We start from the raw sequence: 27348 nt of genomic DNA on the forward strand, positions 1-27348 counted from the left end.
TCCTCTCACATACACAACAGTCAGCTTGAGAGCATACATCGTGCATCTTGTCAAAATTACCTAGTTCAACTTAGCACCTTAATTTCATTCTCCGATTAGAATTAATTTTATTACGCATACATGTAGTTAAATTGTATCTGTATATTTCTATATGGCTGCAAGTTAAAATTTAAGTTTTCTTCAGAAGAGATAAGAAAGTCATTAGAATGACTTAAGGTTTTTTTATAAACCAAACTGCTTTGGAACTTACTGGACAGTACTAAGTGATGTTACAAGTACATGTATGTATATGAAAACTGTTTATTGCATGTAATGACTGTATAAATTGTACCCATCATCTAACACATCTGACACAAAAGAAATTACTGGATGTTGACAAGTTGATCTGTATCCTGCTTACTGGAAATACATGTCAAAAGTTTAATTCATTAGTTTTTTTCTGTTCAGCCTAATTAATTAAAACCTCATTCTGTAACAAAAAGGGCATATTTTATAATGAACTAAATATGTAAACACTTATGATCAAGGATCAGTGATTTTTTTACACAGTTTTACTGCCGAATACAGGCTGTTTCCCCTAGCTAAAAAGTGCCTTAAATATTTTCCCAAAATGACCAAAATCAGAGGAATATATTCCCAATTTCAAAAGAAATAATGCTATATTTTCCCAATTCATAAAGGAATAGGTTATTGTAAAATTAAGGTCAGCTGGGATCAGGTGGATTTAGTGTAAATCATGTGAGGTAAGGGAGGTAACTGCTATCAATCAGAGTTACAATCCAGACAAGACTATATATATATATATAGTACACTTAATTATATAGCTGGCATATTGAATATGAATATAGAATTAAGTAAAACATTTATGACTTCAGAGAATCTACATATCTATGGAACATGAAATGAAATACTGTGTATCTAAATGCTGCAAAAAAATGGTAAAATTTTCTGTCAAAGACATCTGAACGACACAGGTCAGCTTTGGTCACTTAATGTCTTAGGCAGATAAATTCTACTTGAAACGCTTCACTTTACTGTATGTACAACTGTAATAAAATCAGACCATTTCAAGCATTTCCCACAGAGCCTAGCAAAGATCAAAGTGATTTCTTATGTGCTCAACGATGAAGATAGGTGCATGATTTGTTAGTCACCAACATTCTCATGTATCAGAGTTCCCTCCCCTCTTTAACATTCTGTCAGTACCTTTGATTTAACCAAGTCAATTTTAAGGTTTGGACAAATGTGACATAACTACTCTAGGCCAATCAGTGCTTTACTTTCATTTCACTTTGACATCCATAGTTTAGTTTTTATTCACTTTCATAAGCTGAAACGTATAAAACCATACTGATCTATAGCTATATGTACATGTTTTTACAAATTATATCAATGCTTGTCTTCACCTGAAAAAAAATCAGGGTCTTCACCCTGGGAAATGGTTTTATTTAATACATATTTTCATGGAAGTTATATAGAAAAAAAGATCTTGACTTAAACAGACTGATTGTGTAGAAATGGCAAAAAACTTTCGGCTTGCCTGTCAAAAAATTAGGTCGGTAGAGAAACCACAATCTGTTATTTCTTAAGGCAACATGTGCCTCTGTGTAACCAATCAAAACCCTGATTGTTGTATATGTACCACAAGGTTCTAAACGATATGGGGGGAGATTTATGAAATAAGACTGTTTTGAACATGTCAATTTAGTAGTAAATGAATTCCTGTCTGGTTATGATTGAAGCTACGTCACATGGCTTGGCATGCTCACGATAATTAATTTCAGGTTTAGTAACCCCAACTAAGGCTACAGATAATCAGGTAATATGGCTCCCTGATTCCTCGGTAGTGGTAATAAGGTGTCACCTGAACCTACAATGACAAACGTCACAGAGCTCCAGATGTAATTGAAGTGTATACGTAGGTACCCAGATTTTATGTAGTCTTCATCCTGTTGTTACTACCACACAGTGTAGACGGTAGTACACATTGCCTATCTAAACAGGTACACTTCAGTACATGTGTACCGTTATTGATGACACAATATGTTTTGACCTTATATAGGGATACGTTTATTCTTATAGTACACTTTTCTTTTTTCTCTCTCTACTAGAAAAATAAATAAATCTTTTTACAGTTGAAAATTAATTCATTCAAAATAAATTAAAATGATAACTGACCATTACAAGTTGAAGAATCAGCTTCTACCCAAATATTCACATCATAAATACATGTAAAATATAATGAAATATTAATGGATGATTAAATATTCCAGTTTCAGACTATCAGATCAGGAAGTTCCTTTCAAATCATGACATATCACAATGCAAATTTATTTAATAGATAGAATTGCAAAGCAATTACGACTTAATTTTTCAGCCAAAAAAATGCTACTAGTCTTACGATAATCATAAACCACCTGTGGCACAAAGGTACATTATGATGCAAATATCTCCCATTGCTGTTAACCACATGTATATGTAAAACATTATAGTCACTTAAAAGGTACAAAAATAATAAACACAGCGAATCATATACCCGTCAGTGCATGTTGTTGGTTCCAAGGTTTAACACATAAGGAACTACCTGTACTTCGGTTTTGTATTATATATATGATCATATACAATGAATCTGCACAGTAGCTAGGCTATCATCTAGTTCCTGTCTGGTATTTTGACTTCATCATTAATAACGACAGATATTACATGTAGGTGCTGAGGATGCATGGTCACCAACAGAGATTTCACCAATTAACCAAGCGGAAATGGCACTCATGTCACTCATGTCCCATATATATATCCTCATTATTTTTATGTCCCATATATATATCCTCATTATTTTTTATGTCCCATATATATATCCTCATTATTTTTTATGTCCCATATATATATATCCTCATTATTTTTATGTCCCATATATATATCCTCATTATTTTTTATGTCCCATATATATATCCTCATTATTTTTTATGTCCCATATATATATATCCTCATTATTTTTATGTCCCATATATATATCCTCATTATTTTTTATGTCCCATATATATATCCTCATATTTTTTATGTCCCATATATATATAATATCCTCATTATTTTTCATGTCCCATATATATATAATATCCTCATTATTTTTCATGTTCATGCCCATATATATATCCTCATTATTTTTTATGTCCCATATATATCTCCTTATTATTTTATATGTCCCAAATATATATCCTCATATTTTTTATGTCCCATATATATATATCCTCATTATTTTTCATGTCCCATAAATATATATCCTCATTATTTTTCATGTCCCATACATATATATCCTCATTATTTTTCATGTCCCATAAATATATATCCTCATTATTTTTCATGTCCCATACATATATATCCTCATTATTTTTCATGTGCCATATATATATATCCTCATTATTTTTTATGTCTCATATATATCTCCTTATTATTTTATATGTCCCAAATATATATCCTCATATTTTTTATGTCCCATATATATATATCCTCATTTTTTTTTATGTCCCATATATATATATCCTCATTATTTTTAATGTCCCATATATATATCTCCTCATTATTTTTCATGTCCCATATATACCCTCATTATTTTTTATGTCCCATATATATCTCCTTATTATTTTATATGACCCAAATATATATCCTCATATTTTTTATGTCCCATATATATATCCTCATATTTTTTATGTCCAATATATATATCCTCATTATTTTTTATGTCTCATATATATCTCCTTATTATTTTATATGTCCCAAATATATATCCTCATATTTTTTATGTCCCATATATATATCCTCATTATTTTTCATGTCCTATATATATATATCCTCATTATTTTTTATGTCTCATATATATCTCCTTATTATTTTATATGTCCCAAATATATATCCTCATATTTTTTATGTCCCATATATATATATCCTCATTGTTTTTCATGTCCCATATATATATATCCTCATTTTTTTTTTTGTCCCATATATATATATCCTCATTATTTTTAATGTCCCATATATATATCTCCTCATTATTTTTCATGTCCCATATATACCCTCATTATTTTTTATGTCCCATATATATATCCTTATTATTTTTTATGTCCCATATATATATCCTTATTATTTTTCATGTCCCATATATATATCCTCATTATTTTTTATTTCCCATATATATATATCCTCATTATTTTTCATGTCCTATATATATATATCCTCATTATTTTTTATCTCCCATATATATATATCCTCATTATTTTTAATGTCCCATATATATATCTCCTCATTATTTTTCATGTCCCATATATACCCTCATTATTTTTTATGTCCCATATATATTTCCTCATATTTTTTATGTCCAATATATATATCCTCATTATTTTTTATGTCCCACATATATATATCCTCATTATTTTTCATGTCCCATAAATATATATCCTCATTATTTTTCATGTCCCATACATATATATCCTCATTATTTTTCATGTCCCATATATATCCTCATTATTTTTTATGTCCCATATATATATATCCTCATTATTTTTTATGTCCCATATATATCCTCATTATTTTTCATGTCCCATATATATACTCACTATTTTTTAAGGACATTGTACAAGAACAACATTCATCTGCCGTTAACCCTTTCGCACTAATGTAAATGGAGATATGCCTGGTTACCCATTTTTGTCTTTATCCCATTATATTTCAATTATTTCAGCTAATCATAGTGAATATTATATATCTAAATGGGGAAAAGTTAAGAGAAACAATTTGGAAATATATTTATATACAGTTTCTCTTCACATCCATATTGCATGAAGCCTGCTAAAAAAACTTCGTTCAATCCATATATTTACATTATTACTATAGGACAATTGATTAATTTCATTTTATTTGTTCTTCAATGATTACTTATTTATAAATTACTGCCTTTTGTATCAGAACAATCCTATTTAAATGAAATTGGCGCAAATAATTAACCATAGTCATTTGAGCGTTTGACGCAGGGGCATTCTCCATGTTATCCGAAGCGAAGCGACAAGACTCTCATTGAACAATGTTAATCTATGAGTGATTGACGTCATAAGTAAACCACCTGTTACAGAGAATTTTTGCTTTCATACTAAAATGAATTGCATTTTTTGCTGGTAATGTTCATATAGTGTGTTGCAGCGCAAATGTAAATATAAATATATAATGTTCACCGGCAATCCTTCATATGAAACATGAAAAAGGTCTGAAAAATTAAGTTCTTTTCAGGAAAATTTGGTACCCTATTCATTCATGACACGAGCAGCATCTATTTATGAATGAGTACCCTCAATAATGAAACCACTGAGCTTCAATATACTGGTACCTAGAATTTCACCTGGAGAATACAGTACATCATCATGGACCTGAGATCAAATTCTGTTTGAAGTGTTAAGTATGCACATATAATTGGTTATTACATATCATCACTACAGGACCTGGTAAACATTCTCGCCTTGATTGAATGTCCACCAAAACCCAGCTCAGTCACAATGTAATAACATATTCTAAGTCAGTGTTGGTAATTTGTTAGCCTTATAGACTGTTGACGTTTTCTTCATCACCAATGTATAGCAACCATTAATACATCATACCATAACCCTTTCAATACACCAGAGTATAGCTACTGTATCACATGCTGTCGCACAAGTCACCAGTTATAAATAGAACACTCCTTTAATTGATTAGGCTTTGTCTGTGCCGATGAAATGTTCCAATCACTCACCTGTATGTCTCAGCTGTATGCACAGGTAAAACTGAAAAGTCATTGATATTCCACCTAAAAATATTCTATTGATTTTTTTCCCAAGAGATTGACTTGATATGGAGCTCGAGGTCATGCATGTCTATATTTACTCTGAAACTTCAAAATGCATTTACCTTTGGCCTGAACACTTAATTTTGTATTTATTGGATTTCCTTTTGTTATAATTAACTCAAATGTCTGACTACAATTTTTTTCTGATTTTAATTACTGGTAAGAGATTTACATCTATTTATATAAAGGAATAATGTTGTATATAAAAAAATCCCCTATAATGTATCAGATATACAGAATCCATTCAGTTTACTATTGTGTCCATGTATAACCCTAAAGTATTAATATTAGAGATGCACTCTAATATTGTATTTTTTCAAGTCAAAATGATATGAAGACAGATGCGAAAGACGACTCTGCAGAATAGAAAGAGAAATTAAAACAAGAGAAAAAAATAAGGACATATGCATGCCCTTGTTATCATCGATCAAACAATCTGACAACTTTTGACCCTTATTCCTCAGCCCTATGTGTAGCTGTAATTATAACATATAATTGTACAAATGAAGTCACATTTAACACTCAATTTTGAAAAAAGCCTTAATTATTGTAAATTGTTTAATTAATGTCATCTATAAACAAACCACATGATCAATAAGGTCCAAAATATCCCCAAGTAATGGGGTGTGGCCATAGCTATCCACAGACACAGTGACCAGGTGCATAATACAGGCAATACTTTCTTGTTATGATGAGGGTGGCCTTTACATTTATATACAAATGTACATAGATATAAGCCATATATAGTCCTAACATGTCATAAGGGTGTCCTTTGAATACAGAACAGATATACAGGACAGTCCTAACATGTCATAAGGGTGGCCTTTAAAAACAGACCAGATATATAGGACAGTCCTAACATGTCATAAGGGTGGCCTTTAAATACAGACCAGATATATACGACAGTCCTAACATGTCATAAGGGTGGCCTTTAAATACAGACCAGATATATATGACAGTCCTAACATGTAATGAGGTTGGCCTTTAAAAACAGACCAGATATATAGGACAGTCCTAACATGTCATAAGGGTGGCCTTTAAAAACAGATCAGATTTATACCATAGTCCTAACATGTAATGAGGTTGGCCTTTCAATACAGACCAGATATATAGGACAGTCCTAACATGTCATAAGGGTGGCCTTTAATTACAGACCAGATATATACCATATATAGTCCTAACATGTAATGAGGTTGGTCTTTATATACAGACCAGATATAAACCATATAGTCCTAACATGTAATGAGGGTGGTCTTTATATACACACCAGCTAACATGTAATGAGGGTGGTCTATATATATATATACACCAGCTAACATGTAATGAGGGTGGTCTTTATACACAGACCAAATATAAACCATAGTCCTAACATGTATTGAGGGTGGTCTTTATACACAGACCAGATATATATGACAGTCCTAACATGTAATGAGGCTAGATATTATTAGTTATCTCTGGGTAAGGAGGGGTCTATATACAGGCTCAAAGATCCTGTCTGGTTTTTATAGACCCCCGAGCTGAAGGCGAGTGGTCTATGAAAACCAAAGGGGTCTATAGCTATGAGCCAGTAGACCCCTCCTAACCCTGAGATAACAAATTTGTCACCCTGACAATCTTTTATTACTCTTTTTCTGCAAACTTATAAGTCACTTTGTGAGTTTGGGTTGTACTTGACTGCTACCAAAATAGCCCCTACCGGACACCTTTATGGCAATATTTCGGACAATACACTACCATCTTGGTAATTAGCACCCTAGAGGCCCCCTCATTGCCTATTTCGTTGAATTTGCTGTCAATTAAGTAGGCTATTTCATCCTGAGAAGAATTGGCACACATCAAATGCTTGTGTGTTGGACCCATCTTGGTTGTTATGCTGAGAGATTTTAGTTTGAGTTATCTCCCCTCACACATGCTTTTAAAAACCCCGGCAGAGCGGGGTCTATAGAAATATAGACCCCGGCAAGAATTAGAAGGGTGACAAATATATTTATTATACCTCTACTTTATTTACTCTAAATAAAGGTGGTCTTTATACACAGACCAGATATAGATATATATATAAACCATAGTCCTAACATGTAATGAGGGTGGTCTTTATATACAAACCAGCTAACATGTAATGAGAGTGGTCTTTATATACAGACCAGATATATACGACAGTCCTAACATGTAATGAGGTTGGTCTTTATATACACACCAGATATAAACCATAGTCCTAACATGTAATGAGGATGGTCTTTATATACAAACCAGATATAAACCATAGTCCTAACATGTAATGAGGGTGGTCTTTATATACAGACCAGATATATACGACAGTCCTAACATGTAATGAGGTTTGTCTTTATATACACACCAGATATATACAACAGTCCTAACATTTAATGAGTGGTCTTTATATACAGACCAGATATATACGACAGTCCTAACATGTAATGAGGTTTGTCTTTATATACACACCAGATATAAACAATAGTCCTAACATGTAATGATGGTGGTCTTTATACAGACCAGATATATACGACAGTCCTAACATTTAATGAGAGTGGTCTTTATATACAGACCAGATATATACGACAGTCCTAACATGTAATGAGGGTGGTCTTTATATACAGACCAGACATAAACCATAGTCCTAACATGTATTGAGGTTGTCTTTATATACAGACCAGATATATACGACAGTCCTAACATGTAATGAGGGTGGTCTTTATATACAGACCAGATATATACGACAATCCTAACTTGTAATGAGGGTGGTATATCCACAGACCAGATATATATGATTGTCCTAACACTAAACATTTAATGAGAGTAGCCATTACATACAGACCAAGTCTACATAAACTGTAGCTACTGGTTGTACAGCATCATCACTTTACAATCTTCAAGGCAAAATACAAATAAACTCTGCACCACAGGCACACACATATAATGGTATATATAGCTGGAATCTAAGCCAACATGTTTACACCCAAGCACACCAGTATGTAGCCTCTGTACATGGCGTGTATATATATGCTGCCTCAACCTACTAAATTTAAAATATTTTCAAGAAGCTGGCCAAGTCGTTTTGCCTCATAATGTGTATGCCTGTTACTGTTATGCTCTCTTTAATAAAATAGACATGCCAAGTATATGCTGCCATTACAGAAAGTTAGTCCAGGCCAGTGTCCAGTATTGAGTACACATGCTGACCACTCAGACAGGTGGTCACTCTAGCATACAACACTACATACATGTACCTTGCCATCCCGGGGTACCAGCCGAGTCTGCATTGGACTATCTCAGCCGACCTCAGGCGACCTCTTGACATACGACCTTGGGTCCACTGTTATACGACCTTGGGCTGACCTTGGGAACTGCCACACTGCCCAGCAGTCCTATGTCCAGTTAGGGGGTCAGGGGTAATGGGGTCCACTGTACACAACTTGATGCTACCATCAATGGAGGAACCATGAACTACAGGGAGGAGTATGATTGACAAGGGGGAGGAGCTTCACCATGTCAGTTCATACATAGGGGAGAATATACTCTCAGTGGGGAGAGCAGAATATCTTATATAATGGGAGGAATACACACTCTGAGGAGAGATGATTGACATGTGGGGAGGGTTGTAAATCTGCCTGTGTACTGTATGTAGGGAAGAGCAATCAGGAGGGGGCACACAGACTCCTCACACTGTGTACTGTAAGATATAAGGAATGACTGACATGTGGGGAGGATCAGCACATATACTTTGCTGTCCCATTGAGAGGGTGGGAGGAGCTAGACGGAGGTGTAGCCAGTTTGTGATGATAGGGAGCTACACTGACAGTGCTACTGTTCCATCTATGTACATCTAATCCTACAGCATTACCAGGATCTGAGAGTAGAGGGAAGTTGGTGATTGGGACATCTTGATAGGGGCTGGTTTGTGCTAGATTCAGATAAACCCAGCATCACTCCTAAAACATCTATCTGAGGAGCTGGCCCCCTCCCAATCCTTACCTATAGTGGCAGCAGTGTAGTGTGGTAGTAGTGGTATACAGCCCCAATTTGCAGGCAGTAGTATGTATGACTATAAACAGGACCCCATGTACACCGACAAATGCATGGGAGCCTTGAAAGATGGACATGTACAATTCACATGAAGTGTGCCTCACAGTGTGGGGTGTGGGGATAGCTATAGGCTTCAGATAATTAAAGTGCAAGAAGTCTCTCACATAGACTGGCTCAAGCTTTAATAAGCCCCAAGTTTTGTTTAAAGAATTGTCCAGTTGCTTTCTTCTTACTTATTTCCCCCTACATACTGTACAAACTAAAATTGGACACCAAAAAGTAAAAATAAAAAACAAAATTTAAATCTCAATATTTTTTCCTAATTGATACAAGTTTCTAGAGACATTGGGCAGTATACAAAACACATGCCTTAGACAACCAGGGCATCAAATTATTGTAGTTATTGATTTTGTTAACAGAACATGTACATCAGCCATGAGATACTTGCAATTGATCAGACCCAATACATTTCATAAGGACCAACACATGTACAGGTAGTAAAAGAAATCAAAATCCATCTAGTTATACAAGGTACAAAACATCTGATTCATTGTATCTCTGCTGGAAATATGTCATCAAAGTCAAGAATATGGTTTTCCTGTTAAAATCAGTCATAACACTCAATTGTATCAGAGGTAGAATTATATAGTACAATTTTTTAATTACAAATGTAAAGGTCCGTAAAGGTGTCTCAAATATGACGTTTTCATGAATCTCAGATCTTTACATTTACATTCACTGTAAGTCTACTTCCAGTATGTTATGTTATGACTGATCTGCTGGCAATCCTTATTTTCGACTCTGATGATATTTCAGCTCATTAGGATGAGTACTTTGCAACTGTTTACAATTGAAAATGGTTAGGTTTGTTTTGTTATTACCTGGTACCCTTAAAAGTGATCACTTCGTGTCTGAAGCTTTCCTGACAAATCACTAACACCAAGTTCATCAAACTTTGGTGGAATAATCAACAAGTGATGTAGATGACATAGCAGCGTATGCAACATTGAAGAATCACCAAGACATCGGTAATGATTTCTGACTTGCTCAGGCCTTTTATCATTACTTCCAACTACTCAATGAACGGATTTTCATAACCTTTAGATTTACAATTGCAAGCAATATCCGACAGGGTGAAGAAGCCATATGTCCTGATAGAAGAAACATTTTTGAGGGTACCCCCTGGTGCTCAAGATTGATCAAAGATCTTTGGAGTTCTTTAAAGGACACATATCACTGATTCCCAACCTGGGATACGTAGAGTCACATAGAATAACAATAACACTAATTAACTTAGATTTAAAGATACTAAGAATGGAAGTAACAAGTTTGGATAATGTCTTGGTTGATCAACTAGCTAGAAGAGTCGGACATACTTGCCAACTGTTTTTAATTTCCGTGGGGGAGATTCTGCATGCTCAAACTTAATATGTAAATAAAATTTGAATATATATACCCCCTAGGAACCAAATAACTCTTTAAAATTACATCTTTTTAGAAATTTTTACTGACTCAGTGAAAATTTCTTTATATGAAAACCTGTCAAAATTAAACTGGCCACTTTTGAAAATCAACCACTTGTTAGAAAACTTAGAACACTATGTCCTTAAATGATCATGACCTTAGCTGTTTATAGGATGTTAAACTCTGAACAACCAATAACACTAGCTTTCTATACATCATACTTATAATACATATCTTTTTCAGTGACATGGTTTCTAATGATTTTGGAGGCACAGTAGTCTAGTGGTAGGACGCCGGGCTCGTGACCGAAGAGTTCGAGTCACGGCACTGTGTTGTATCTTTGAGCAAGATACTTCACTCCGCTTGTTCCAGTCTACTCAGCTGTAAATGATTATGTGATTGGACAGTACGTACTACAATTGTTGATGCTAGTTGTGAGCGGGGAAATGGCAACACCGGCTGTATGCTCCCCAGAGAGTTGAGAACGATATTGCTGGTTGCAAAGGCCCTCTAACCACAGATAATAATGTGTGAACCGCTTTGAGACGCCAAGCATCCAATTAGTTCAAACAGAATATTTGAGAGTTTCGTGATAAGTGCATTAAGTACATTAATATTATAGTAATTCTCACGTGTGTTGAATCACATGACAAACTGTAAAGAGGAAATTTTCGTACTTTGAAATGTTTTCAATAAATAATTGCAGTGTGGACATTTTTGTGTTAGCAATGTTTCTGAAATCTATATATTCGATTCTATACCACATTAATTGTAAGTATTTGTGAGTGGATATTTTTGCACATATTTTCTCAACACTAATAATGAAAGCATCATTTCCACAATGCAATAATTTACACCTCTACAGTATACAGCATATACTGAGCAAAACTCTGTACTTCTGGTTGTACAATTTCATAAGAATTAAAGTAGTCCACATACATTAATTATATGTAAATTTCAAAAAATACTACTAGCACAGCTGAGCATATTTTTTAAAATTATTATCAATCTCTATCCCACACGGATCTCTATCCTACACGGATCTCTATCCTACATGGATCTCTATCCTACATGGATCTCTATCCCACACAATTCTCTATCCAACACGGATCTCTATCCCACACGGATCTCTATCCTACACAGATCTCTATCCCACATGGATCTCTATCCTACACAGATCCCTATCCCACACAGATCTCTATCCTACACGGATCTCTATCCTACATGGATCTCTATCCTACATGGATCTCTATCCTACACAGATCTCTATCCCACACGGATCTCTACCCTACACAGATCTCTATCCCACACAGATCTCTATCCAACACGGATCTCTATCCAACACGGATCTCTATCCCACACGGATCTCTATCCTACACAGATCTCTATCCCACACAGATCTCTATCCTACATGGATCTCTATCCCACACAGATCTCTATCCCACATGGATCTCTATCCTACACAGATCCCTATCCCACACAGATCTCTATCCTACACGGATCTCTATCCTACATGGATCTCTATCCTACATGGATCTCTATCCCACATGGATCTCTATCCTACATGGATCTCTATCCCACACAGATCTCTATCCCACACATATCTCTATCCAACACGGATCTCTATCCTACATGGATCTCTATCCTACAGGGATCTCTATCCCACACAGATCTCTATCCCACACATATCTCTATCCAACACGGATCTCTATCCTACATGGATCTCTATCCCACATGGATCTCTATCCCACACGGATCTCTATCCCACATGGATCTCTATCCAACACATATCTCTATCCAACACAGATCTCTATCCCACATGGATCTCTATCCTACATGGATCTCTATCCCACATGGATCTCTATCCCACACGGATCTCTATCCCACACGGATCTCTATCCCACATGGATCTCTATCCAACATGGATCTCTATCCTACATGGATCTCTATCCTACATGGATCTCTATCCCACACGGATCTCTATTCCACATGGATCTCTATCCCACATGGATCTCTATCACACTGCGATTTGGATAAAAATTACTGTAGAGGGAAAAGGCCAGGAGAGGGCTGCTAATCACGTAGCTCATTTGGTTGTTAATTGTTACAGTTTTTGGCAGTGGCATTGGGATCCTTGAATGCTGAACTTCTAATGTATTAACCTTGACATAAACTCATACTACAGTGATCTGAAGCTGACATAAAAGTACTTAAACTAACAATCAGCTCAACAAAACATCATATCTTGTGACACCCAACAATACATGTGTAGGTTATATGAGCTGCTTACAGGTGTAAAATAATCAGTCTTCAGTATATATGTTTTTGTCAAAAGTGAAGCCACGGTCAAACCTGAATCAACTACCACATATGGCAATTAACTTCTATCTAACAGGCAGTCACAGATATAGTTTAAACCTGTACAAACAGTACACCGTGATAATTACCTGTGAATGGCCTGGGGATGACCAATCTCCAGCGTCAACTAGCACATGCATTACATGTATACAGTGAGAGTAGGGCAGCGTTGTGTCATGTCCATATATGAAACTGGGGGTTAAGCTTACCTATACTAGTTCTTCATTTCCACCGGCAGGCATGAATGTTTCATTGAAGATGGGAGCTATTTTTATCAGTGAAATATAGTATGTCTATATTTACCTGTATAACTTTGTTTTTACCAAGTACTTACCAAGTACACACGTTTATATTTGTAAACTGAAATGATTAACTATATAACGTTCCACAGATAATTTATAATCACAAACTGATCGATATCAATCAAGTTAAAAGGAAGTTATAAAGTATTTATATGTATCCCATGTCCAGTTGCTCTAACCAAATCCCCAACTCAACTTGTCTCAGAGGTGAGTTATTCAAACATTTCATGGTTTTCAGAAAGAGGTATCAATGACTCTTAATAATTGCAACATAACTAAACTTGCAGATCTCATGGAATGATTATTTCTTTATTGAATAAATGAAAATGTACACCAAGCTGTTTTTAACTTGGTATACATGTATATATATATATACATTATACAATGCAGCCTCAGTCATATATGCAATTATCTTCCTTATACATTCGTTACTTACTCCATGTCAGATATTGAGATTGGATGTTACAGTTTATACCTTGTATATCACCCTGATAATTAGTCAGGTCACAGAGACAATCATCAACAGGTATAAAATGATTTTTCTTATGTCTCTTTGACACAAAACCTTTTCCATTTCCATTGTTTCCAAATGCATATACACATAAGTATAAATTAGTACAATATTTGTGATAGATCACAATATCATTACCTGATAACATCACAATAGAGCTATAATTTGACACTTAATTAAACCAGAAAAAAAATGTTGTGCTAATGAGATATCCAACTTGTAATGTAGTGTTTGAAGAAAATGTATTACAGTTACTGAAGGTAACCAGCTGTGACACCATATAGATGTACTTCCCTTTCTACAGATAACATCAGGAAAACGAAGTAACATTTACCGCACATAAGCATCTGAAATATGGCACCAACTTTTGTGTGATGGTATATCATTAAACTGAATGTGATAGGAAAATTTAGTACTGGCAGATCTGGGTGAGATGTTGTTAAACTGAATGTGTCAGAAAATCCAATACTGGTAGATCTGGGTGAGATTTCTTTGTCAGAATTACAAGAAATTGATTCACCAAAGGGTTGCTGAAATTGACAATGCATATGTTTCATCTTAAATATCATCAAACCTTGAAATTGCATCACTAAAGAATTAAATATGTACATTGGACAGATTTGTAATGAAAACCAAAACGTCCAGTTTTCGGCAAAAGGTGAACTCCTTGTCAATCAGTCATCTTAGTTAACTAAAATAATAGAATTCACTAGACTTATGTCAAGTACAGTATTTTAAACAGTTAAAGACGTCATCGATACATTAACAGTTAATGGTTGTCGATAAATTGAGAAAACTACAAATATGGATCAATGAAAAAATAGCAGAAAAGACAATCACTGCTTTTTATAACTTGGATAACATTTGAGACTGATGAAAATCTGTTTGTATATATATATCGATACGGCAAAATTCATGTCAGGTGTCCGTCTGGCTACGTCGCACCTTCAATTGACTGTGTAACTTTTAAGTAGATGTTATTTTTTGGTACGTTAGTATACATCTATATCAGTTAACAAGCACACAGAAACAGAAACATCCCAAGCATTACACAAACACTAACCACAGGTAGATACCTTGTTTCATTCCAGCTGATTGAAATCGGCCATCTTCATTGTTGTGAAGACAGGATCGCTTATGTACAAACAAAACACTTTACGGTCGATTTCTCGTTAAAACCTTAAATTTCATCAATAGGAAAAATGAGAAAACTTGTTTGATAAAAGATATGCAATTTTTACCTCCGAATTTACAATCAAATATTTATCGTGGACATTATTTTCTAGGGATTTGAGCGACTTCATCCCGGCTTTTAACTTCCGGTTAGAGTTGAACGTCGTCTGTACACTATCCTAGCTGAGTACAATATTTTTATGAAAAGTTAGGCTAGATAAGTAACGTAGATATTTCCATTCAGGATTTCTTAATCATGCATCGGTATCTGGCAATAGGTCTTGTTTTCGCCGGCTGCTGTAGTAATGTTGTATTTCTAGAATATCTCGTAAGGTAAGGCCAATGACAATGTCATTTTTGAATGTAGCTTTGGAAACCTTTAAAAGTCGTCTCTCCTCTCTACACAAATAGCTCTGTTCTCACTTTCTTTTCCTGAACATAAACACAACCCAAACATCGGCATAATCTTTAATATGGTGTCAGGTCGTTTCGCCCTAAATCGCGTTCGCCCTTATATTTTTTTTAGCGGTGTATTTTTAGGACAAAACTTATTTAGCCTATGGCTAAAACAGTCTCATTTAAAGTTTCCTAAGTCTCCCTTACTGCCTTAGTCTTTTTTTGTCATAAGACTCGTTAGACTTGTACGAAGTCAACCGATAAAGCATGTGAAATACAACATACACCAGCATCACATTATCTCGACAGCACAATTGTTCGTGAAACACGAAAAATTAAAGTGTGTTTAATTATTAAAAACATTTCAACTGATATTTATGCTTAAAAATATATATTGATATTAGGGCGAAACAACCTTGGGAGAACTGGATGAAGGGCGAAACAACAGGTAGTCGGTGTGAAGGGATTTAGGGTGAAATGACTCAAATCCCTTCAATATGACAAAGTATGTCAATTAATAAGTAGAAAAGTAGCAGAAAAATATTGAAATGACCAAATTTACTGCAAGACCGCATGCAATTACCCGATCCCAACCGTTTAACCTGTTGAACCAATGTTTGTTTATGTAACAAGGTTACTTTGGTGGGCACGGAAGTTTAGTGGTAGGCCGCTGGGCTTGTGACCGTAGGGTTGCAAGTTACAGTCACGTCATGGCACTGTGTTGTATACTTGAACCAGAAACTTTGCTCCGTTAGTTCCAGTCTACTTAACTGTAAATGAGTATGTGGTTGGGCAGTGCTGGAATTGTTGAATGCTAGCTGTGAGCGCCGAAATGGCAGCACCAGCTGTATGCTCCCAAAGGTGTTGAGAAAGATATTGACTGGTTGCAAAGGCCTAATTATAACCACAGATATTAATTTGTGAACTGCTTTTAGACAACCTAGGACTTAGGTTGTGATAAAGAGGTATATAAGAACCTCATTAAATTATCATTATTTGTAATCTTATGCTGGTTTCAGGTGAGCCCTGTCAAACCCTTGCAAGGCCTGCATAAACTTTTGCAGGTCCACCAGGATTTATTCCCAAAAATGTTACATTTGTAAACAGACAATGGAACCGGATATACAAAAGGGGCCCAGCTGATGAGTGGTCTTCTTTTCTTGTTCTCATGTTTTTTCCCTTCTTCTATACATGAGCTGTACATGTACATGCCCATAATGATGAATAAAAGCTTTTTGAGGCCAGTTTAGTTGTGTACAGCTAATGCAGTATCTTGTTTGAAGTTTTTCTTAATCTTCCTTAGTCTTTTTTGTCATCAGACTCTTTAGATTGGTACATAGTCGACCAGATCTGCACGTACATGCAGTACACTCATTTCAGGAGTCCTGAAACCCTTCAAACAACACAATATTATGAGTGAAATATGAAAACAGTATTTTTTTTAATCATTAAAACATTTAAACTGATATATATAAATTAGAAATGCTTAACATCAGGGCAAAACAACCATGGTAGAACTGGATTAAGGGGGAAACAACCTATAATGCGAATAGGATTTACGGCAAAATGACCCAAATCTGCTTCTGCCAGTACCTGATTCTCATATGATTTATTCAGTTAATTTTGTCTGACAGAATTCTAGATGTTTCTGTACCAGGTAGTTTTGGTACCTAAAAGTAGGATGTTTTGTTGCTTTTTTGTACTGCAGGAATCATAAAATATAAAATTAGCGACCCAAAACCACAAAAAGCAAAAGTGGCATAATAAAATGTTAAATAATTAATTAAGTGCTGAAAATCTTTCTGAAGTATTGAAACAGCTTTCCACAAGACTAAACTTTTCAATACAAAAACAACCAATGCAAGTATCGAAACTTTATGAGGTCACAAACATACACAAGAAACTGTTACATTTGTACGATATTTTTTTTTAAGCCAATGTTAAAGCATCTCCTCTTTTCTAAATGGAAGCCTTTACAATTTTTTATGATGAAAAAAACATCATCCAGTGTTTACCAAAATGAATCAATTAATAAGATTGTTTATAAATCAATCAAATTGTGAAAAAACGGCATTTGAAACAACAACTGCATCTGAACATTAACCCACAGATTTTATTCACTTTATGTAATAAATGTATATTACATATCAAAATGTCACATTTTTTTTTTTTTTTTTTTAAATGTCATTAATTTAAATTACCGTAAGATTATTATTTGTAGCTCTAACTGACATGTTGAATATCACTTACGATTAACTATCAGAGATCAGAGGTTCATCAGGAAACTTTTAAGGTCAGTTAAAGGAATCATCCTGATTGAATTAGTGTAGTTTTCCCCATTTCATGTCTTAAAAAATCCTTATTGAAAATGAAAAAGAAAATGCATGAATTTAATGAACTCATCATGATTGACCAAGTTCTTGAAATGCAGTATAATTAAGAAGCAAGGATAGAATGATAATGTTGTCATAAAGACATGCTTTAATAAAAGTTAAAGCCTAATATTTATACATTTGCCAAAACTCAAGTGACGGTAACATTTAGCAGGCATGGGTTAACCCTGAGAAACACCTAGATGTATAGTTTCATTTTGGCAAAAAAAACTTTCCTCCACAAATATGGTTTCATAAATTTTAATGGTTTCTGTCCAAAATAGCCTTACATCTGCAGAAATCTGACCTCAAAATATAATTGAAAGTTGCAAATACAAGTCATAGTGGCAATAGACATTTAGTATAGCTGTGAGCTATTAGTCTACAACAAACAAGCTAGAAAAGTCCTTTAAAATGTATTAGATTTCTCTTACAATTGTCCAAATAAAATTACACAAGTGAAAATTCTATAAAAATGAGGTCAAGTTTTAAGGGGATTCCAAATGGTCATTGTTATAAAGATGGAACTTTTATTGAAATTCATATAGAATGTTTAAGATTTTTTTATTTTTTTATTTCAGTTCTTTCCCTGGAAGCGGAAATATCATCACATTTTCACAGTTCCTGTTCATAGCATTAGAGGGTTTAATATTCACTTCAAAGTTTGGTACCCAGAAAACAGCTATACCATTAAAGTAAGTACACGTTTATATAACATACCAAAGCTTGATATGTTAACTGAAGCAGGAAGTATGTAAAAGGAGTCTATCTTTGTGTCAGTTTAATACAAGGTGGTAGGATGTCTCACTAAAAGAGGGAAGTGAAGATAATCTCTGTCAATTCAAGGTAGAAATGTGCTATTTGTCTCAGATTTCATGCAGATGTTTATGCTTGTACATTGTAATGCACTATTGTACAGTATCACCTGCTATTAATTAGCACAACCAACTTCTTTTGGATGGTCAATATGTTACAAAAATCTTGACACAATGTCTATAGATACAGACAAAGACCTGGTGACAGGACCATTTCTAATTTAACAATAAGAAATATCACTCAGTGAAATACTTGTATTTGAGTTATATTTGTCGGTGACACTCCTGGGGATCTAGGATTCTGAAGATGCTGTCACAAGTTGGTTGGAAGGTGCTGTATGACTTGTAATTAGTGTGCTGTAACAAGTACGTAGTAGCACAATGTATTACATACATTTGGGTAGAAAATAGAGTAAAGATAAATGTTTATTACTGCTTTGACTTCTCACTGCAATGTGTGTCAATATCCTTCTACCAGCAATCAAGAAACATATAGCTATCATATAAAGCTTTGGATCTTACTAAAATCCTTGTTATTATATAAACATGTAAATTCACTGATGCAGTTCCTTTATTAAGCTCACGACACCTTTGAACAAATCAAAAGATTTCTTCCAAACCACGGAGTAAATACAGCCTTGCCAGATTACGGTAATGCTTATTGCACTAAGCTTGAAAAGGTAAACATTACCATGCTATCAGGATTAGTACCAGGATCTAACCCCACCCCTGGATACTTAGTTACAAGGTCATGCAGGTGGATTAGAATCCCACACTGTAACCAATACCAGAAAGGCGATCATTTGAAGGTCTACTCTTCCTGAATAGTTTATCATACTTCAACCAAATTGACTATGGGTGGTTGGTTTGTGCAGTGGATCGCACACTTGCCTTTCACAAAGGCGACCAGGGTTTGATGCCCCATTCGGATGTGAAAAGGTATGGGGTCCCCTGCCTGACCACCTTTGTTTTCTCCGGGATCTTCGGTTTCCTATCACATTTAGACCCTCCACGTAATAACATTAGGGCCACCATCTTAGTGATTAATATAAGTTGAAATGACTTGTTTTGTGATTGTTGTAAAATAAATAAAGTTTATATTTAATTGACTATGGCATATCCTTGGCACAAGGAAGTTAAAGGTATTATACAGGACTGATATACATGTTGTTCCTCTGAGCCCAAAATCATTAAATATTTGCAATGAAAGATCATAAGTTCTTGAGTACAGCCTGAAAGCTATACATTTTTTTTTCTATAAAAAAAGCCCTCTGCATGCTATCTGATGAGAACAGATTTAACTAAAACTATGAAAAATATGGACTAGCTGATATCGCTCAAATTCAGAATGTTGTAAGTCTTCATTTATGAACAAAACCTTTACAAAATTGTACAAATTCTCAAGATTAAATTATTGGAAGTTTTTACACAAGGTATGGTTCATGTTATGTGCACTGTTTAATGAAACTTGTAGCCTATTATCAGCAATGAAAATAAGACAATTTTTTCTTCAACTTTAAAGTTTAGTCTTTTGCCTCCTGATTGGTGTCTTCCTCAGCAGACAACATTTCACTTAAAGTGTGCAGAATATATTTTGCTTCTTCAGTTTGAGAGGGCTAGCTTTTTTTGCACTAATCGATAATTCTTTGTAAAGGACTGTATATCATTTCAAATATTTTGCATCATCTGCGTTGAGAAATGTTTTGAGTACTAAGAGACGCTAGGAAGCTGTTGATATCAAAATGAATGGCTCTATCTGTATAGCAAAGACAAATAAACCAAACAAAACCCATGTAAGATGTTTCACTTGTAGAGTGGAAAAGGAATCTAAAACAAGTTTAAAAAAAGCATGAACGATGTCAAGATATTGTTTCTGATCAACGAGTGAAATAATGGCAAAACAGTTTGTATAATTTTGCATTGATCAATGTACAAAAATTGTAAATCTATGTACATTCCTTGCATAAACATTTTGTTTTTCAGGCAATACATTTACATGGTCTCATTCTTCTTTGTGGTCCAAGTGCTCAACAACTATGCCTTCAGCTTTAATATTTCTATGCCTCTCCAAATGATCTTCAGAGCAGTAAGTAAACCATTATATCTATAATAGATCTCCATGCCTCTCCAAATGATCTTCAGAGCAGTAAGTAAACCATTATATCTATAATAGATCTCCATGCCTCTCCAAATGATCTTCAGAGCAGTAAGTAAACCATTATATCTATAATAGATCTCCATGCCTCTCCAAATGATCTTCAGAGCAGTAAGTAAACCATTATATCTATAATAGATCTCCATGCCTCTCCAAATGATCTTCAGAGCAGTAAGTAAACCATTATATCTATAATAGATCTCCATGCCTCTCCAAATGATCTTCAGAGCAGTAAGTAAACCATTATATCTATAATAGATCTCCATGCCTCTCCAAATGATCTTCAGAGCAGTAAGTAAACCATTATATCTATAATAGATCTCCATGCCTCTCCAAATGATCTTCAGAGCAGTAAGTAAACCATTATATCTATAATAGATCTCCATGCCTCTCCAAATGATCTTCAGAGCAGTAAGTAAACCATTATATCTATAATAGATCTCCATGCCTCTCCAAATGATCTTCAGAGCAGTAAGTAAACCATTATATCTATAATAGATCTCCATGCCTCTCCAAATGATCTTCAGAGCAGTAAGTAAACCATTATATCTATAATAGATCTCCATGCCTCTCCAAATGATCTTCAGAGCAGTAAGTAAACCATTATATCTATAATAGATCTCCATGCCTCTCCAAATGATCTTCAGAGCAGTAAGTAAACCATTATATCTATAATAGATCTCCATGCCTCTCCAAATGATCTTCAGAGCAGTAAGTAAACCATTATATCTATAATAGATCTCCATGCCTCTCCAAATGATCTTCAGAGCAGTAAGTAAACCATTATATCTATAATAGATCTCCATGCCTCTCCAAATGATCTTCAGAGCAGTAAGTAAACCATTATATCTATAATAGATCTCCATGCCTCTCCAAATGATCTTCAGAGCAGTAAGTAAACCATTATATCTATAATAGATCTCCATGCCTCTCCAAATGATCTTCAGAGCAGTAAGTAAACCATTATATCTATAATAGATCTCCATGCCTCTCCAAATGATCTTCAGAGCAGTAAGTAAACCATTATATCTATAATAGATCTCCATGCCTCTCCAAATGATCTTCAGAGCAGTAAGTAAACCATTATATCTATAATAGATCTCCATGCCTCTCCAAATGATCTTCAGAGCAGTAAGTAAACCATTATATCTATAATAGATCTCCATGCCTCTCCAAATGATCTTCAGAGCAGTAAGTAAACCATTATATCTATAATAGATCTCCATGCCTCTCCAAATGATCTTCAGAGCAGTAAGTAAACCATTATATCTATAATAGATCTCCATGCCTCTCCAAATGATCTTCAGAGCAGTAAGTAAACCATTATATCTATAATAGATCTCCATGCCTCTCCAAATGATCTTCAGAGCAGTAAGTAAACCATTATATCTATAATAGATCTCCATGCCTCTCCAAATGATCTTCAGAGCAGTAAGTAAACCATTATATCTATAATAGATCTCCATGCCTCTCCAAATGATCTTCAGAGCAGTAAGTAAACCATTATATCTATAATAGATCTCCATGCCTCTCCAAATGATCTTCAGAGCAGTAAGTAAACCATTATATCTATAATAGATCTCCATGCCTCTCCAAATGATCTTCAGAGCAGTAAGTAAACCATTATATCTATAATAGATCTCCATGCCTCTCCAAATGATCTTCAGAGCAGTAAGTAAACCATTATATCTATAATAGATCTCCATGCCTCTCCAAATGATCTTCAGAGCAGTAAGTAAACCATTATATCTATAATAGATCTCCATGCCTCTCCAAATGATCTTCAGAGCAGTAAGTAAACCATTATATCTATAATAGATCTCCATGCCTCTCCAAATGATCTTCAGAGCAGTAAGTAAACCATTATATCTATAATAGATCTCCATGCCTCTCCAAATGATCTTCAGAGCAGTAAGTAAACCATTATATCTATAATAGATCTCCATGCCTCTCCAAATGATCTTCAGAGCAGTAAGTAAACCATTATATCTATAATAGATCTCCATGCCTCTCCAAATGATCTTCAGAGCAGTAAGTAAACCATTATATCTATAATAGATCTCCATGCCTCTCCAAATGATCTTCAGAGCAGTAAGTAAACCATTATATCTATAATAGATCTCCATGCCTCTCCAAATGATCTTCAGAGCAGTAAGTAAACCATTATATCTATAATAGATCTCCATGCCTCTCCAAATGATCTTCAGAGCAGTAAGTAAACCATTATATCTATAATAGATCTCCATGCCTCTCCAAATGATCTTCAGAGCAGTAAGTAAACCATTATATCTATAATAGATCTCCATGCCTCTCCAAATGATCTTCAGAGCAGTAAGTAAACCATTATATCTATAATAGATCTCCATGCCTCTCCAAATGATCTTCAGAGCAGTAAGTAAACCATTATATCTATAATAGATCTCCATGCCTCTCCAAATGATCTTCAGAGCAGTAAGTAAACCATTATATCTATAATAGATCTCCATGCCTCTCCAAATGATCTTCAGAGCAGTAAGTAAACCATTATATCTATAATAGATCTCCATGCCTCTCCAAATGATCTTCAGAGCAGTAAGTAAACCATTATATCTATAATAGATCTCCATGCCTCTCCAAATGATCTTCAGAGCAGTAAGTAAACCATTATATCTATAATAGATCTCCATGCCTCTCCAAATGATCTTCAGAGCAGTAAGTAAACCATTATATCTATAATAGATCTCCATGCCTCTCCAAATGATCTTCAGAGCAGTAAGTAAACCATTATATCTATAATAGATCTCCATGCCTCTCCAAATGATCTTCAGAGCAGTAAGTAAACCATTATATCTATAATAGATCTCCATGCCTCTCCAAATGATCTTCAGAGCAGTAAGTAAACCATTATATCTATAATAGATCTCCATGCCTCTCCAAATGATCTTCAGAGCAGTAAGTAAACCATTATATCTATAATAGATCTCCATGCCTCTCCAAATGATCTTCAGAGCAGTAAGTAAACCATTATATCTATAATAGATCTCCATGCCTCTCCAAATGATCTTCAGAGCAGTAAGTAAACCATTATATCTATAATAGATCTCCATGCCTCTCCAAATGATCTTCAGAGCAGTAGGTAAACCATTATATCTATAATAGATCTCCATGCCTCTCCAAATGATCTTCAGAGCAGTAGGTAAACCATTATATCTATAATAGATCTCTATGCCTCTCCAAATGATCTTCAGAGCAGTAGGTAAACCATTATATCTATAATAGATCTCCATGCCTCTCCAAATGATCTTCAGAGCAGTAGGTAAACCATTATATCTATAATAGATCTCTATGCCTCTCCAAATGATCTTCAGAGCAGTAGGTAAACCATTATATCTATAATAGATCTCCATGCCTCTCCAAATGATCTTCAGAGCAGTAGGTAAACCATTATATCTATAATAGATCTCTATGCCTCTCCAAATGATCTTCAGAGCAGTAGGTTAACCATTATATCTATAATAGATCTCCATGCCTCTCCAAATGATCTTCAGAGCAGTAGGTAAACCATTATATCTATAATAGATCTCTATGCCTCTCCAAATGATCTTCAGAGCAGTAGGTTAACCATTATATCTATAATAGATCTCCATGCCTCTCCAAATGATCTTCAGAGCAGTAGGTTAACCATTATATCTATAATAGATCCCCATGCCTTTCCAAATGATCTTCAGAGCAGTAAGTAAACCATTGCCTCTCCAAATCTTCAGGGTTGAAATTAAAAGTAAGCTTTATATCTTTATACACATATCAATATTATCCATGTCACTCCATGTGATCTTCAGTTTGTAAGTAAATTACTTTATGATATGTCTATGCCTCTAGTTAGCTACTAACTATAATATCTCAATAGTGACCAGGAGAATGTTTTGTTTTGTAAATAGACTGGATGTAATCTGTTGCTTCTGTCTTTGTAGGGTTCTCTGATAGCTTCTCTCAGTCTGGGAGTGTTACTGAAGGGAAGAAAGTAAGTACTGTTATATACACAAGTTTTTTTTTCATTTTTAACAGTGAAATGTAAGGTTTACAGTGAATACAATACAACATTCAAAGTAATTTTGGCAGCAGGTGGATTAATAGAATTGTTCCCTTCCTTAAGGGTGTGACAGAGAAATCTCCAACCCGAGGGGTGATATTTTTTGGTTGTCTAACCAGAGGCTCTGCCGAGGGTTAGACAACCAAAAAAATCATCTCCTTCCTTAAGGGTGTGACAGAGAAATCCCCAACCAGAGGGGTGATGTTTTTTAGTTGTCTTCCCTGAGGTTCTGCCGAGGGTTAGACAACTAAAAAAATCATCTCCTTCGGGTGTGACAGAGAAATCTCCAACCAAAGGGGTGATGTTTTTTAGTTGTCTACCCTGAGGCTCTGCCGAGGGTTAGACAACCAAACAAATCATCTCCTGCCTTAAGGGTGTGACAGAGAAATCTCCAACCCGAGGGGTGATGTTTTTTGGTTGTCCATTAGACTACCAAAAAAAGCACCCTGAGGGTTGGAGATTTCTCTGTTATACCCTCAAGGTAGGGGATGATTTTTTTTCTCCCATCCTATTATTTCGTTCACAACTCCACCGACAGAAGTCTGCCATGTTTGTCAACAAAAACACATGCCAGGTATATATATGAATATCGTCATTCACTTTAATTTGTTGATGTCACATTTACAGGTGACACATTTTAATGACATCACAATTGAACAGGTGCTAATCGGCACGAGGCGATCTCCCCTAGGTGGTGACAAGCTGATCTTTCCCCGCTAACAAGGGAGACACACCTGTGAAGGGTGGGAGAATATCTTTTCACAGAATTCAATGTCTTTATGAAAACAAAGTGTAGAACAGTACAGGGTATTCTTGATTATACTTTGTGAAAAAGTTATATTTCACTTGTTGGTTGAATATTTTCCATATCCATTACTGACAGGCCTCTTCTCTTTTGTTTATACACAGATATGTATAATAAATGATATCATTATTTCCTTCATCCTCATTAGATGAGTCATAGTGTGTGATATTGACTCTTGTGTTACATCAAGTCAATAGTCACTTTATGGCGTCACTTCTATTGTAATGTCACAATGCTCTCTGCAGCACAATGCAGTACTGTCCTCTTGACAATTTGCTTACACTCTGTATTGTTTAACCCTTTCACCTCTATGTAACTTTAGTAGACTCTGCCATGCATTGATATGGATGAGTCCACAATGGTATACAGTGGTGGGTTAATTATATATTAAATGATCAAGGCATGATAATTTTATATGTAATGTAACTGTTAAGGACATTAATTTTTGGTGAATATGTTGTTATATTATGGACCTGAAGAGTGTCTAGTTAACTCATTCACCCCTGCAATTTCATAATGAACTATTCCAACCTTTGAATTGGAAGAGTTCAAATGTGTCTTCACTAGTCCATGGTTAATAAATTATCTGTTTGATCCTTGTATACTAGAGAGTGCCTGTTGATGTTTATGTGTTTTACTTACACAGGTGATGTTTAAATATCCATGTTTGATTTAGGTATACCAGAGGGAAATATGTCTCCGTGGTACTCATCACTCTTGGTATCATAGGGTGTACAATTGCTTCGTCTCAAGTCAAAGTGAGTAACACATTTTTAGGTCACCTGAGACAAAGTCTCAAGTGACCTATTGCGATCGCCTTTTGTCCGTCGTCTGTCCGTAAACAATTTACATTTTCGACTTCTTCTCCAAAACCCCTGAACCAATTTCAATGAAATTTTGCAGGGACCTTCCATGGACAAAGGTCAACAAAAATAGTGGCCGGTTTAGTCCTAAGCCCCCAGGGGCCTGAGGGGCGGGGCCAAAAAGGGTCAAATTGACTAAAATTTCAAAAATCTTCTTC

The 27348-nt window shown here is 34.9% G+C and overlaps 2 protein-coding genes across 7 annotated transcripts in view; one reads left to right on the top strand and one right to left on the bottom strand.

Annotated features, from left to right (window-relative positions):
* The window catches only part of LOC110448834 (cyclin-dependent kinase 17-like), a 49009-nt gene extending 33337 nt beyond the window's left edge, over positions 1-15672 (bottom strand). Inside the window, exon 1 of one of the 3 annotated variants that reach the window (XM_021495289.1) lies at positions 9112-9313. In XM_021495289.1, the coding sequence (XP_021350964.1) occupies positions 9112-9144 (33 nt within the window). In that variant the 5' untranslated portion in view covers positions 9145-9313. Of the gene's footprint in view, positions 1-9111; positions 9314-15605 lie in introns of those variants that run through there. The other 2 variants (XM_021495291.1, XM_021495292.1) reach the window with 2 other exon arrangements.
* Positions 15673-15866: 194 nt separating this feature from the next.
* LOC110448836 (UDP-xylose and UDP-N-acetylglucosamine transporter-like) overlaps positions 15867-27348 on the top strand; it is a 21358-nt gene continuing 9876 nt past the window's right edge. Inside the window, exons 1-5 of one of the 4 annotated variants that reach the window (XM_021495294.1) lie at positions 15867-16048; positions 19065-19178; positions 21282-21384; positions 25404-25453; positions 27004-27085. In XM_021495294.1, coding sequence (XP_021350969.1) covers positions 15972-16048; positions 19065-19178; positions 21282-21384; positions 25404-25453; positions 27004-27085 — 426 coding nt within the window. In that variant the 5' untranslated portion in view covers positions 15867-15971. Of the gene's footprint in view, positions 16049-19064; positions 19665-21281; positions 21385-25403; positions 25454-27003; positions 27086-27348 lie in introns of those variants that run through there. The other 3 variants (XM_021495298.1, XM_021495295.1, XM_021495297.1) reach the window with 3 other exon arrangements.

The sequence above is a fragment of the Mizuhopecten yessoensis genome, unplaced genomic scaffold (genome assembly GCF_002113885.1).
Source record: "Mizuhopecten yessoensis strain PY_sf001 unplaced genomic scaffold, ASM211388v2 scaffold4359, whole genome shotgun sequence".
NCBI lineage: Eukaryota > Metazoa > Mollusca > Bivalvia > Pectinida > Pectinidae > Mizuhopecten > Mizuhopecten yessoensis.